The following is a 12,998-nucleotide window of genomic DNA, read 5'->3' as shown; positions in this document are numbered from 1 at the left end:
GGTAAATGCGTTTAGTGTACCTTTGAGTCATAAAAATGCCTTAAAAAACAGTTAAGTTTACAGCTCATCACCAATACTCTGGATACCACTGCCATGATTTTTTTTTTCCAAACATTGAGAAGTCTACATTTGACAATTCAGAATGATTTTTTTTGGCCACTGAACACTTTGATGGAGGAAGAGGTGTGTGGGATGTCCAGGATGAAGTCCAAGTTTTATTTCAAAATAAAACTTCTTTGATTCCCAGCGCTGATAACAAGGCTCTTTTTCTTTTCAAAACCTTAACTTTTTAAGTGCTTTTTTTTTTTTTTATTTTGGTTTTTAACTCGTTTAGATTTCCATTTTGCGAAGGCTCATCCTGCTGAAGGAGTCTCTGAGGGAGAGAAAATACAATGATGAGCTCAGATTTTCCATGGTGAAATAAGAAGCCTCACCAGATGAACGATTCTGAATTGATTTCCAGTATTTCCTAGAGCTGGTTACTACAAAAATTAAGTCCACTGGCATTAACTCGTTGCTTTTCCAATGAATTTGGTTTGGGTTTTTATCTGGCATCATCCAACTGCCCACAAAACTGACAAAAGWTTAATTCCTGTGTACACAGAGAAGCAGCACAAACCATCTGCACAACTGAAATCTTATTTAAATCTTTCAAATACAACCCTAAAGTGGAATTTGCCAGGAATACTYTGAGTTGGACTCGATGATCCTTGTGGGCCCCTTCTAACTGAGGATATTGTGTGATTTTCAGGATATTTTATGTCATACCTGTATTAGGGGTGTCATACAGGAAGATTGGATAATAATCAACCCAMCAAAAGCACTTGTAATGTTCCTGGCTGGGTGGGGAGGGAAACACGGCTGTTCCCACCATCCCAGCCAGGAAAATTTGCCAGGGAACAGCTGGGAAATGATGGTGAGAGCATCCCAAACTCGGGCAGGGAGGGAATGGCACCAGAAACCACAGCAGCTCAGCTCCAGAAACATCCAGCTGTGCCCTGCTGCCACAGAACTCCAAATCAAAGATTCCATGGAGGGTTCCTGCTGGGAACCATTCCTGTCCCTGTTCTGGGAGCCAGAATCCCAAAAAATCCCCCTGCTCAGACACAACCTGCCCTGGAATTTTTCAAGGCCAGGCTGGAGCACCTTGCCCACGGCAGGGAGTGGGAATGGATGATGTTTCAGTTCTSTCCATCCCAAACCCTTCTGTGATCCTGTGATTCCCACTGGGGTTTTTATGTCCTGTCTTCCAGCATGGAAGATCCCAACTATTTTTTCCCCCAAAATAAACCAGTGTCAAAGTCCTGCCATGCTGAAGGGTGGGTTTGCATCTAAAAACAATGGGATGCAGGATGGAAACAAATAAAAAAAAAACAACTGTCATAGCTGAGGAACAAAAGGAACGCTGCAAACACCACCGACCACAGCTGCTGGGAAGGGAATGTGCTCTCAGGAGTACAGAAGGGATGGGCTGGGCCAAAAGAGCCAGGATTGAATGGAGAGGACTCCCAAACACTCACCTGTGGCACGTGACRGGCAGCACTGCCTTGTAGAGCTGGGGGATCTTCCTGTTGATCAGGGGCTGCAGAGCCTCCTTGAGCCGGTGGTAATTCCGCTCCAGCTCTCGCTGATATTCCTTCTGGTCWGGCCCAATCAGGCTCTTGTTCTTCCTCAGGGCATCCTCACAYCTGCAAAACAAACCCTGTGAGCCCTGGGCACACAGAAAGAGCCCCTTCCTACCTTCCAACAATATAAAAAATCCATTCTGCCCCTCTATTTTGCTCAGCCGAAGCACCTGGAGTGCAGGGAACAAGGAGAAGGTGTCACATCTCCAATTTCCATTTCACTTCCAGAGTAATGCCTGCCTTCACTTCCTTTTTTATTGTCATTTACTCTCCAGTTAATGTTTATCCTCTCTGAATAGAGATGAAAAGCCCATCTCCACAGAGCCAGTCCCAGTGGATTTAAAGATGGACAGAATCAGGAAAGATTATTTAATAAACAGCAGACTGGGATATGTCCTCTTCTGCTTGCAAAGATACAATTTAAATCAAAGGTATGAAAACTGTATCAGCAAASCCATTTATTTCATAGGAGAAAACTATACTGCCCCTGGATCTATTTGCTTAGAACATTTTTATTTCAATTATTTTGGTGGCTTTTAAAATTTCTTGGTGCTTGTAAAAGATGCTGGACTGAGCCTGCAGTTTGCATGACTCAAGGAAAACCAGCACAATTCTCCAGGGAATTTTGCCAGCATCCCTCCACTCTGCTTGGAAAAATCCACTTCAGAAGGAAATTTCATCTCCTGGCCAGTCCATCAGGGACCCTTTCCCTACCTTTTTGTGAAGTCCTTGAAACAAAGCCGGAGTTTGTTGTGGTGTCTGAAGAGCTTTGGGTCGTTGGGGATTTCAGACAAGAAAACTTGTGCAACTTCTAATGGTCCCTTTAGGAGAAGAAGGGRAAAAGTGAATTTCTGGGAACTGTCTGTCATATCCAATCACTGGAGAAAGTTCAGCCACATAGAAAACATCCACAAAACACAGCATTTCCTTACACAAAGCATCCTGAAGAGCTGCAGCTGGGAAATCTGGTGTAAATCACCAACCTCAGCGACAACCGAGTCTCTTTTAGGTCTTGCTTTGTTTTATTTAAAACTCTGCTTTTGGAAAACAGTGTGAGAAACTGTACAGATTGCCCATTTGTTTTCCTTTATAAGGACTCCTGACAAAGTTTGCTCAACTCACAACTGAGGCAAAGTTTAAACAATGCAGATGGGAGCCAGGGAGTGTTTGCCAGCACTGCAAACTCAACCCAGAGCTCACAACTCCAGCTGATTTTTTTCCAGCCTGTGCTCTATGTTTTCCTCAGGCTCCTTCAGTTTTTTCCTGCTTTTCTCCACTGATTCCCATTTTGTTCCAAACCCCCAGCAGGGCACAGTCCCTGGCTAACACAGGGAAAGYAATGATCTCTGAGGGTGGAGGAGCAGGCAGAAATAACTGCAAGTGCCAGGAAGGAGCAGTCAGGGAGGGACAGATGTCCCTTCCCAGCCACTTTCCACATTTTCAGGATTCAAATGGCAAAATCACTGAGAACAGCTGGCCTAGACCTACCAGTGACCTTAAACACATCCCACAGACTAAACAGGGAAAAATTCCAAGGGAATTGAGAAACAATTCCAAGGGTGTGCACTCCAGAAAGTCCAGCTGGGACAGGATCCTCACCTGATTCACTGTGGTACCTACTGATCCCTGCAGCACCATCTGCAGCATCTTGGGGTCTGCAGGGTCTTGGTGGGTGGCAAAAGCCAATTCCTGYGTTTTCTTCTGCATGTCCTCGATGGCGACTTCAATGGGGGTCAAAATGATCTGAGCAAGAGGCAAGAACAGGATTTTTTTGATGGCTGAGCTTGGCAGCCAGGCACAGACCCTCAGGAACAGCCAGGTCACAGTGGGGTGGCACCACACTGGGGGGGAGGACACCAACAGGACTGACAGAACTGCATCATCTTGGTTCGGTGACATCAAGACAAAGTTTGATTTTTAAATGTTTCTGGGCACTCTAGAGCTGTCTGAGATTTTCCTGAGTGGCATTTGTGTCCCTTTGGGTCACTGCAGGGTTCCAGCCCTGCCATGCCCTGAGCATCRCTCACAGTGGCCCAGGGACCACATCTGATCCTGCCCACCCCTGGAAAAYAACACATCCTCCATTATCCCAAAATCATGGAAYGGTTGGGTCGGRAGGGACCTTAAAGCTCATCCCATTCCACCCCCACCATGGGCAGTGACCAAGACCAATCCAGCCCGGCCTGCAGAGCCCTCCAAGGGCCCCTGCACATACCAGCTCTGGAGGTGCTGGGGCAGATGCACCCCTAAATCAGCCTGGGCTAAGTTTGGGTTGAACAGGAACAGGGAGAAGTTCCTAAGAACTCCAAAGTTCCTAAAGCATTGGGGCTGGAGGAGCCTCCTGCTCTGCACAGTGCTGGGCACCACTCCCCACCCAGCTGCAGCCTCACCTCCTCCTTGTGGATGACGTTGATCCTGGTTTTGATGTAGGGGAAGGCGTGGGAGGTGGTGAGGATGGTTTTGCGCTTGAACTGCTCGTGGAGGTCGCCGTGGGCGCGGCCGTCCAGCGTGAAGGGCGTGCAGTACATGAAGCGCCGCAGGTTGTAATTCTTGTCAAAGTAGGTGATCCTGTCCTTCATCTCGTACGTGTCAAAGTAGGGCTCCACGTAGGTGATCTGGATGTAGGCCTGCAGGGATAGCAGGGAATGTGCTGGGTCTTGCCTTTTAAATCCTGCTCATTTGGAGGGAGGGATGCTGGGAATGCTCTGATTGTGGGCTGGGCAAACTTGCTGTCCTTCCCCTTTGCTGCCCTTCACACCGTGGAATGGTGTGGGTCAGAATGGACTTCAGGCCCATCCTGTCCACCCTTACCCCAGGGCCACCTTCCACTAGACCAGGCATCCAACCTTGGGCRCTGCCAGGGATSCAGGGGCAGCCACAGCTTCTCTGGCACCCTGTGCCAGGGCCTCCCCACTCAAAATCACAAATTTCTCCCCAATATCCAATCTAAACCCTTTCAGTTTGAGAAACAGCCACAGTGCTGTTTCCCAGGTGTGCTCCTGGTATGTTTAAAGGACGTGGCACAAAGGTGACAAAAAGCTGCACAAACGCCAGGGAATGGCACCGTGCCCCCTTTCCTTCCACCCAGCCCAGACCTCTRTCCTCTCACCTCCCTTCCCACCCACCACTACCAGGGCAGGCAAGGGAATGCTAATTCTGCATCCCTTTGCTGGAATTATCTTCCCAAACGCTCAGTTACAATATTCCTGGTACATGGATTTTGTTGCCCACTTGGCCAAATTCAGGGAAGAATTTGTCCCATTGCATTTTACCCATTCAGGACCTGTTCCACTTCTAAACCTGCATTTGTGCCCTTACCTTGTTGGGATCAAGTTTACATTTGTCCACAGGGTTTGAGTCCTTGATCACTTCCAGCACATCTTCCCCAAACCKCTCTCCATAAAATCCCTACGACCAAGGATTGAAAGCAAACATCAAACACAGCCCTGATGAGGGACAAAGGCACGTGCAGAGGAGGTGAAGCTCTGCCTGTGACAGAATGTGATCTGCTGAAAGCAGGACAATGCCAGCAGTCACATTCCAGGGCAACAGGACCAAACCTGGAAAGCAGGAGAGCCTTCCAATGGTGCCTGCTTCTGAATGAGGCATTTGGGTTTGTTTTGTGTCTGTGAGCAATGAAAATGGGTCAGTTCAGGACCCACTGCTGTTGGAAACGACAGAACTTTGTAATAATGATAAATAATGGTTTCAATTAATTTTTAAATTAATTGCTTTAAGCATAACCTATATTYATATTAATTATAAATAGTGTGTTATTCTTAAATCTTAGCACTTAGCAAAGTTGTCATAACTTACTTTGGTAGGAGCACAGACTGGGAAAATTAATGAAGCTTTAAGTTTTGATAAATCAATTCTGCTATGATTCAATGAGCAAAGCCTGGGAGAGAGAGATGGATTGGTGAGGTTGGACATCTGAAAACGTAGAATTTACTGACCACAAAGACATTTTGGAGAAATGGGAAAAGAATAACAAAGACTCAGTTTGTGCATTAGAAAGAAGGAAAAAGGCACTGGAAACACCACAAATTCTCAGGGAGGACCTCCCCCTGCTCAGGGAATTCCTCTCCTTCTGCAGAAATGGCACCAGCAGGAGGACAGGAAACACCAGCCCAGCTCTGGGACACTCCAAACTGCTTTTCCAAGGGGCTGTTCCTCTGGAACAACTGATGGAAATCAGTGAAAAGCCAGTTAAAGACTCTCACCTCCAGCCGATGGGAGATTTCAGCCAGCTTGGTTATTGCAGGCTCCTTGTAAACAAATTCTTGCTCATCCAGRTCTCCAAACTTAGTTCCATAAAAACCAACTCGGAAGTAGGTGCCAAACATCCTCTTTCCATCCTAGGGATGGAGAAAAAAGAGGTTATTTCAGGTGGAGACACACACACCCTSAAGCACGGCTGCAGGCACGCTCCTAAATTAATGCAAAATGAAAAGAAATTTAAAAAACAAAGGAAAAAAAAATTAGAAAGAAAGAAGGGAAAGAAAAAAAACACACCTGAAACTCAGCATGGATGCATTTAGCAGCAAACACCACCATGGAATTATGAACTAACATGGAATTATATGGATCAGTTACGACCMTTAGCCCAACCCTGCAATGACTTCTCCCAACCCAGGAGGAGCCTGGAGGTGTCATCATGGAATTATGGAATGGTTTTGGTTGGGAGGGACCTTAAATCCATCCAGTGCCACTCCTGACATGGCAGGGACACCTCCCACTGTCCCAGGGGGCTCCAGCCTGGCCTTGGGCACTGCCAGGGATCCAGGGGCAGCCACAGCTGTGCCAGGGCCTGCCCACCCTCCAGGGAACAATTCCTGCCCAAAATCCCATCCAATCTGAARTCTTTCAGTTTGAGAAGCATCAGGTGTCTCTGAGAGGCAGCCAAAGGCAAATCCCTTTTTTTGGGTCATCATTTCAGGCCCTCCAAAGGCTGTGCAGAGACCCTGCAGGGGGAACACTGCACACTGGAATCAGGAATTGATTCCCCCAAAAGAAAATCCAGCCTCCAGGAATTGCAGGGTTGGGCCAAGTCAGTGTCCAGGTCACTCACACACACACACTCAGGTGTTTCTGAGCCAGCATTTCAGCTGGGAGGTGTTACACTCTCTAGGAACTGTCCAGGACAGAGGGCCAAAGTCACTCCTGGTGAAAGCAGATGCAATCCTGTGCCATGTACCTGCTTCCAGGGGAGCCAGTGGTGAATTTGGCCCCGAAACGCAACAGAAGGAGAGAAACAAGAAAGATTTTGTGCTGGAAAGGCAACGAAGAAAATCTGATTAAGAGAGAGAGAGAGAGAGAAAGAGAGAGAGAAGAAAAACGCTTTAAAAATTAAACACACCTTGGCTTTTGTTACAGAACTCACGCTGCATGCACAAACCAGAGATGCCTTTCAGCAAGAAACTCCAAAATGTTCACCTTTACTCTCATGACAAAGTGGGATGCAGTTTAGGACACAGTATCCCTGAGYTGGGTTAGATTTTGGCTTCAAACAGCCTTTTACAGGTGTCCTGGCTGCCAGGTTTTATTTTAGTATTTTGCTATGGCAAAATTGATTTCTTGTGGTGATGGTGAACATGATCTACAGAAGGCAAAGAGGATAAATATGGCAAACTAAAATAAAAAACCCTTCAGGCAAACTCCAGACTGCAAAAAACACTGGCATGGCAAGCCACTGCCCGCTCCTGGCTGGAGAAAACTCTGGAGCATCCCATTGGAGGTGCCTGAGGTCCAAAAATTTCCACCTCAGAGCAGAGCTCTGCCCTCCTGAAGGCACCTGGGTGAACAGCCGCCCTCATCCCAAAAAAGCAGCACCYTGGACCCTGCTCTGGCCTGTCCCTMTGGGAATCCCACTCCAGAGARGGGCTCACCCCCACTGCCAGGGGCTTTCAYCACACCCAKGGTGCCAGCAGCACCTCCCAGRGTGTGACAAAGCTGCTGCTGTTTTYRTGGGTGCTGCCATTGCCCTGGACTCCCTGTCCTTGTCCAGTGCCCATCCCCTGGATCTACACAGGACTGAGCTTCTGAACCCTTTTATTCCCATCCCTACCTTTTCCAAGGCACAGTTTTGGATAACGTTACCCAAGCTAAAAGCTCTCCCTGCCCAGCATTTCCAGCTCCCCCCTCACTGTCACAGGCTCTGATTCCAGGGCTCCTTTCCCAAATACTTCCCAAGTGGAAGGAGGGGTTAGAACCAGAACCTTTAAGGTCCTTTCCAACCCAAAYCATTCCATGACTCCCTGTCTGCTCAGGGAAAACTGCCACGTGGAGCAGCTCCCCAAAGCCAGCACAAGGTTTGGGAAAGCTCCAGGGGGAGATTTGGGGGATCCTGCCCCAGCCCCACACAGGATGGTGGAGGACACACTGATTTCTAATTCATGAGCTTTTYCCTTCCTGCTTGGGGAGGGATTTTCAGGGTGTGAGGCATTTKCAGAGCCTGGTCCCTGCAGGTGATTTTTTGTCACATGGACACCGGCCCAGGCAGGGTGCAAACAACAAGGGAGGAAGAGAATGCTGCCTGCTGATCAGCAGAAATGCTCTGCTGGCATTTACTAAATACAAAAAGTAAGAGTTTTGGGGCATTGGGGARCCCCAGGAGTGGCAGCAGCCACAGRGAAGCCCTGGAGATTCCCTGTCCCTGTGTGGGGCAGCTCCCAGTTTGTGCAGTTGGATCATTCCCAAGCAGACCAGCTGCTCTGAATTTCCCTGGTAAATCCAGGTGAATCCCAGTGAAAGGGATCCCAGGGAGAAGAGGCAGCAGAGAGGAGCAAAATGTGTCTGGAAGCAAGGGAATGGAAACAAACTGAAAGCTTTAGGAAGAAACACCTGTTCTGTGCCTGCCATGGCCATCCAGGAGCTGCAGCAGAGCTCAGCTCCACGCCTGAGGAATGGGGATTGCACTGGGATCTCTGAAACTCAGCCAACACCAAACCACTCCCCAACCACAGCAGGGAAAACTGAACAAACAACTTAATTCTCCATGGTCTTGTCCCTGGCAAGAGCTAAAATGCAGATATGAGGAAGGGATTATTTAAAGCATCGTATCTCCTATTATTTTWKMWAAAATAATAGGATTTTGGGAGGAGAAGAGAATGAAGGTGAACACTGAATAGCCATCACACAAYTGGCAGAGCAGGTAACAGCCACCATGACTTATGAAGGTTCATGATTTGTTATTATGCATGGTAAATACCTTTCCAAATTGCTGGGAATAAAGTTTGGGGGTTATCTCTTGCACGCACACAAAAAGCTTTGCCAACAAGATTTGGGRGGAAAAAAATAAATCAGATGTGAGAGGGATCATCTGTTTCCTTCACCAAGACAGCAGCAGCTGCCTGAAGGGTGCAGGAATAAAAGCAACTCCTTCAAAATGCAGAATCCAACCCATCTTTACCAAACTCAGCMCTGTTATTTTCCTGTTCAATTTTAACCCAAGGTCTTTGCAGTGTTGCCAACTACTACAAGTCTTCCAATATTGATTTTTTTGGGAAGCATCAGCTCCTGGAGCCCTGTTATCCACTGGCGACCTCCCCCTGCACACTTAAAAAGCATTTTTCAATCCTCATTAATTAAATTAAATGGGAGCAAGAAAAGATTTTTTTYCCCCTAACTTTCCTAAGTGGAAAGCAAACAAACAGAATGAATTCAATTTATTCCATGAATAAATTCCCTACAATTTGCTCCATGAATAAACACACAAAACCCATCAGTTGGTGTGCTTAAGGAAAGCTCAGGAATGCTTTGGTGCCAGACTCAGGACACTGCAAAGCTCATAGCTGGCAACACCACATTCCCTGTGCCACGAGTGGGGTGCTGCTGTTGGCATAGCTCTTTGCTAAAATGAAATTGGGGGTTCTACAGTGTAAAATAAAAATAAAACAAAAAGGGGAGGTGGGGGGAAAAGGGGCAGAGAAAGGGGAAAAAAATTCCACAAGTAGGAACTTACCACAACAGACAATAGTAAGAGTGGGGAGGAGGGTCAGCAACCAGGGCGATAGAGGAGAAAACAGAAAGTATTTAATTAGGGAAATTCCATAAAACAAACAAGCAGCAAATTGGCAGCAAATAAATTTTAAAATTAAAAAAAAAAAAGGGCGAGCATCCATTAAAATATTTAAAATAAGGGAAAAAAAAGGGCAAAACATGCAACAAACCTGAAAGCTACAAAGCACAAAGGTCAGAAAAAGTGTGGCAATGAAGGAGCACGATGACAGACGAGAGCTGAACCCACGGTGTCTTTTACCATGCAGTAAAACATGACCAAGTGGTGTTAGAATCATAACCAATGGCAGGAGTCTCTCCAGGGGTCGATTTAGGGGCAGAATAATTAAAACAGATGCTCACAGGCCCCGTTGGCTTGAACACATTGACAACATTTGCACACCTAGGACAKGCTCTCTGCTGAGCTGTGTCTGCCTGCACCTTCCATGGGGACAAGGGAATGACACCTGAGGTGTCAGGGTTTATTTTCAGCTGCTCAATTTCCTTTTTTTTTAACTAGGCTGGAATTTAACAGACATTCAGACATCACCAGCCCAAATTATGTCCTGCAACACCAATGGTTTTTGGTCTCAGCCTTGGTTCAGTAAATGTGTGGTGGAAACCTGGAGGGAGGTGGCCCAAAATGAGCTGTCTGATTCATAGAAAAGCAGAGATGAACTGAGACGATTAAGCCTAAACAAATAATATCATTTTCACAGAACTTTTTAGTGCTTTCTGAGACTTCTCCATGCTCATGCACCCACTGTGCCAACYGGATTAGGGCTGGAGTCAAACTGGCCCTGCAGATTGATCAACTGCTTTGTCCATTTTTAACCCAAAAGCATGGCTCTTGTGGTGTGTGCTGCAGAACTGGGAGCAAACAGCCTCCTCAAGCACCAAGGCAGCAAAACTGGCCCCAGTTAACACAACTGAGCCCTTTGGCTGCCGTTTMAACCCCTACAATTACAAATTGATTGAGAGGAGGAAGCAGTTTCTCCTCTGAGACCAAAGGTGCACCTGCAGCAAACCAGGTTTGTGTTTGGTACCTCTGAGCATTGGTGCTTAAATCGACCCCTGTGGGTGGGGTGAAAATATGGTATGGAGGGATGATTTTCTGTGTCAATGCTGATGGAGAGAAATATAAACAAATTATCAAAACAAACTAGTGATGGTACAGTGGCTCATTCACCAAAGAACCTCATTAGTGGAACACGTCAGCATCCATGCACTACCTACAGCTGCTTATGAAGAAATTCCTACTACAACCACGGTTTATTGGGATTTCTTTGGTTAATGAATTGTTTTAAACAGCAGACAGCAACAGAAATACCCACAACTAGCACATGTGGGCAAGCGTTGGCGTGAGTCATCTGGAAACTCAATTAGTGTTCTTTGCTAACTAAGATGGAGTTACCTACCTCCCAGCCAGTACTCTGTGTGATAAAAAGTAAAAAGGGCATGTCACAGAAACCAAAGAAAAAGAGTTTCAAAGGCCAAAATAATGACCAGCAATAACCCTGCAATGGTTTCAAAGGTTCTAAGTCATCATGCATCCAAAGCAGCCTCCTCTGGAGAGCAGAGCCAGGCTCTCACCAGCCCTTAAGCTGGTGGGCTCTGCACCATCCAAGTTTAGAAAGGTTCCTACAATTATTTAACCACCACATGAACAAATCAAACCCCCAGCRTTTCTGGATGTTACCTACCAGGCTAAAGGCAAGATACAGAGGTTTTTCCCAGCATGCAAAACACAGTTTAAAAGGAAGGATAAACTGGAGTTTTTAACTCTTGGATAGTTCTGAWGTTACAACAGAACTTGGTATGTGATGTTCTCTCATATTAAACAGAGGAAAAAWATCCTGTTAATGATCCTTGTATTTACTGTGGATCATCATTTGACAATTCTCCTRGAATCTGATTACAATGGTTTTTCATTTGAAGTTTCTTCACAATTCACCCTGCAGCTGAAAATTCAAGCCATTACCTGGTGAACAATCTTGCTGAACGCTTCCTGCAGTTTACCATGAATAGTAGACAACTTCTTGGCATCTCTGTTGGCTTCATGAATAGGAATTAGGACTTTGTAAACCTCATTAACTGCTTCATACATGCCAGCCTACGAAAAGAAGGCACATCAGATTGCTCCATCAATTCAACAGCCAGAATCACACACAGAGTTTAAGCGATAAAATTGCAAAATGAAAAGGTGCCTTAAACACCACTGTGGTGATCACATCTTTTCTTAAAATGTGCCCAGGCATAAATGGAATAAAATCTTCAGTTACCCGTGAAATCAGGAGCCTGCTGCATTACTATTAGGAAGTAGGATCATTAACAGAACCAATCCTGGGATATTTGGGATGGATACAGGCACAAGAGCACAACAAGATCCTAAACATGATCCTAACCAAATCTATGGGAATGAAATACAGAAGCCTAAGTACACAGCTCATTGTGTTCAGCACATCTTCAGCCTGTGTGACTCCTGCATCCACTCCTGGCACTCCAGAAGGGATGGATGTGGGAAGTACCTCAGGATCTCTCTCATGGAGTGGGGCCAGCCCAYTGTGGGCAGTCACTGCACATAATGGCTTAGCAGGAATTTTTATAATTCCAGGTTTTTRCCCTGGAATTATTGCTGCTTGTGCTTAAACACACTGAATGAGGCTTCCTGCTGTGCAGTGGGAATTAAGTCACTTGTCTGCCTTGGTTCCCTGCACTGCTCCCAGTGCATCCACTCTGCTCACACAAAGCTCTCATCCACTCCTTTTGAAGAGAGGGAAAACCACCACGGCCTTTTTTTCCCACTGTAAACTCCCAAATGTGCAGTGAGGAGGTGAAAGGCACTGGGAGCACACCAAGGCCACTCGCTCCCAGATCCCACCTCGTGCACAGTTTACTCCACAGGCATTAACCAATTAAAACTCCAAATGCTCTGCCCAAATTAAGCATTCACAACAGAATTATACACTCAAAAGGAAAAAATTTCCTTCCTACTGCCCAGCAGTGTGAGGTTGCTGGAGAAGGRAGGTAAAGAAATTAAAAGTCTTCTACCATGGAGAAAGATGCTGCAGCCTGTTCCAGCAGTCCCACCAGACCAGCYTCTGTGAAATACTTCCCAGAACARATCCCTTCTTCATCTGGGGACACAACATCATCAGAAACTGCTGACTCTTCCAAAACATTGGAAGAGATGTTCTGAGGAGACAGAATAGATAAAAATACATTTACTCCATTTAAACAACATTCAACACTGTCAATACTTTGAAATGCAGCTGATTTGCAGTCAAATCCTGGAATTTCTAGAGGCAGATTTCTATTTTTGTAGAGTGTACATATATAAAATAAGCCTTTCTATTTTTGTAGGGTGTACATATA

At 46.1% G+C, this 12,998-nt stretch overlaps 1 protein-coding gene across 1 annotated transcript in view; it reads right to left on the bottom strand.

The window, feature by feature from the left end:
* Window positions 1-264: 264 nt before the first annotated feature.
* DOCK7 (dedicator of cytokinesis 7) overlaps window positions 265-12,998 on the bottom strand; it is an 84,495-nt gene continuing 71,761 nt past the window's right edge. Inside the window, exons 41-49 of the mRNA XM_057370428.1 lie at window positions 12,675-12,818; window positions 11,605-11,736; window positions 5,849-5,983; window positions 4,944-5,033; window positions 4,016-4,252; window positions 3,225-3,368; window positions 2,340-2,446; window positions 1,521-1,688; window positions 265-373 (exon numbers count right to left, since the gene is read on the bottom strand). Coding sequence (XP_057226411.1) covers window positions 331-373; window positions 1,521-1,688; window positions 2,340-2,446; window positions 3,225-3,368; window positions 4,016-4,252; window positions 4,944-5,033; window positions 5,849-5,983; window positions 11,605-11,736; window positions 12,675-12,818 — 1,200 coding nt within the window. The 3' untranslated portion in view covers window positions 265-330. The remainder of the gene's footprint in view (window positions 374-1,520; window positions 1,689-2,339; window positions 2,447-3,224; window positions 3,369-4,015; window positions 4,253-4,943; window positions 5,034-5,848; window positions 5,984-11,604; window positions 11,737-12,674; window positions 12,819-12,998) is intronic.

The sequence above is a fragment of the Malurus melanocephalus genome, unplaced genomic scaffold, assembly GCF_030028575.1.
Source record: "Malurus melanocephalus ecotype Western Australia unplaced genomic scaffold, MMel_1.1 scaffold_125, whole genome shotgun sequence".
Classification (NCBI taxonomy): Eukaryota; Metazoa; Chordata; class Aves; order Passeriformes; family Maluridae; genus Malurus; species Malurus melanocephalus.
This window is presented reverse-complemented; position numbering and strand designations above follow the sequence as displayed.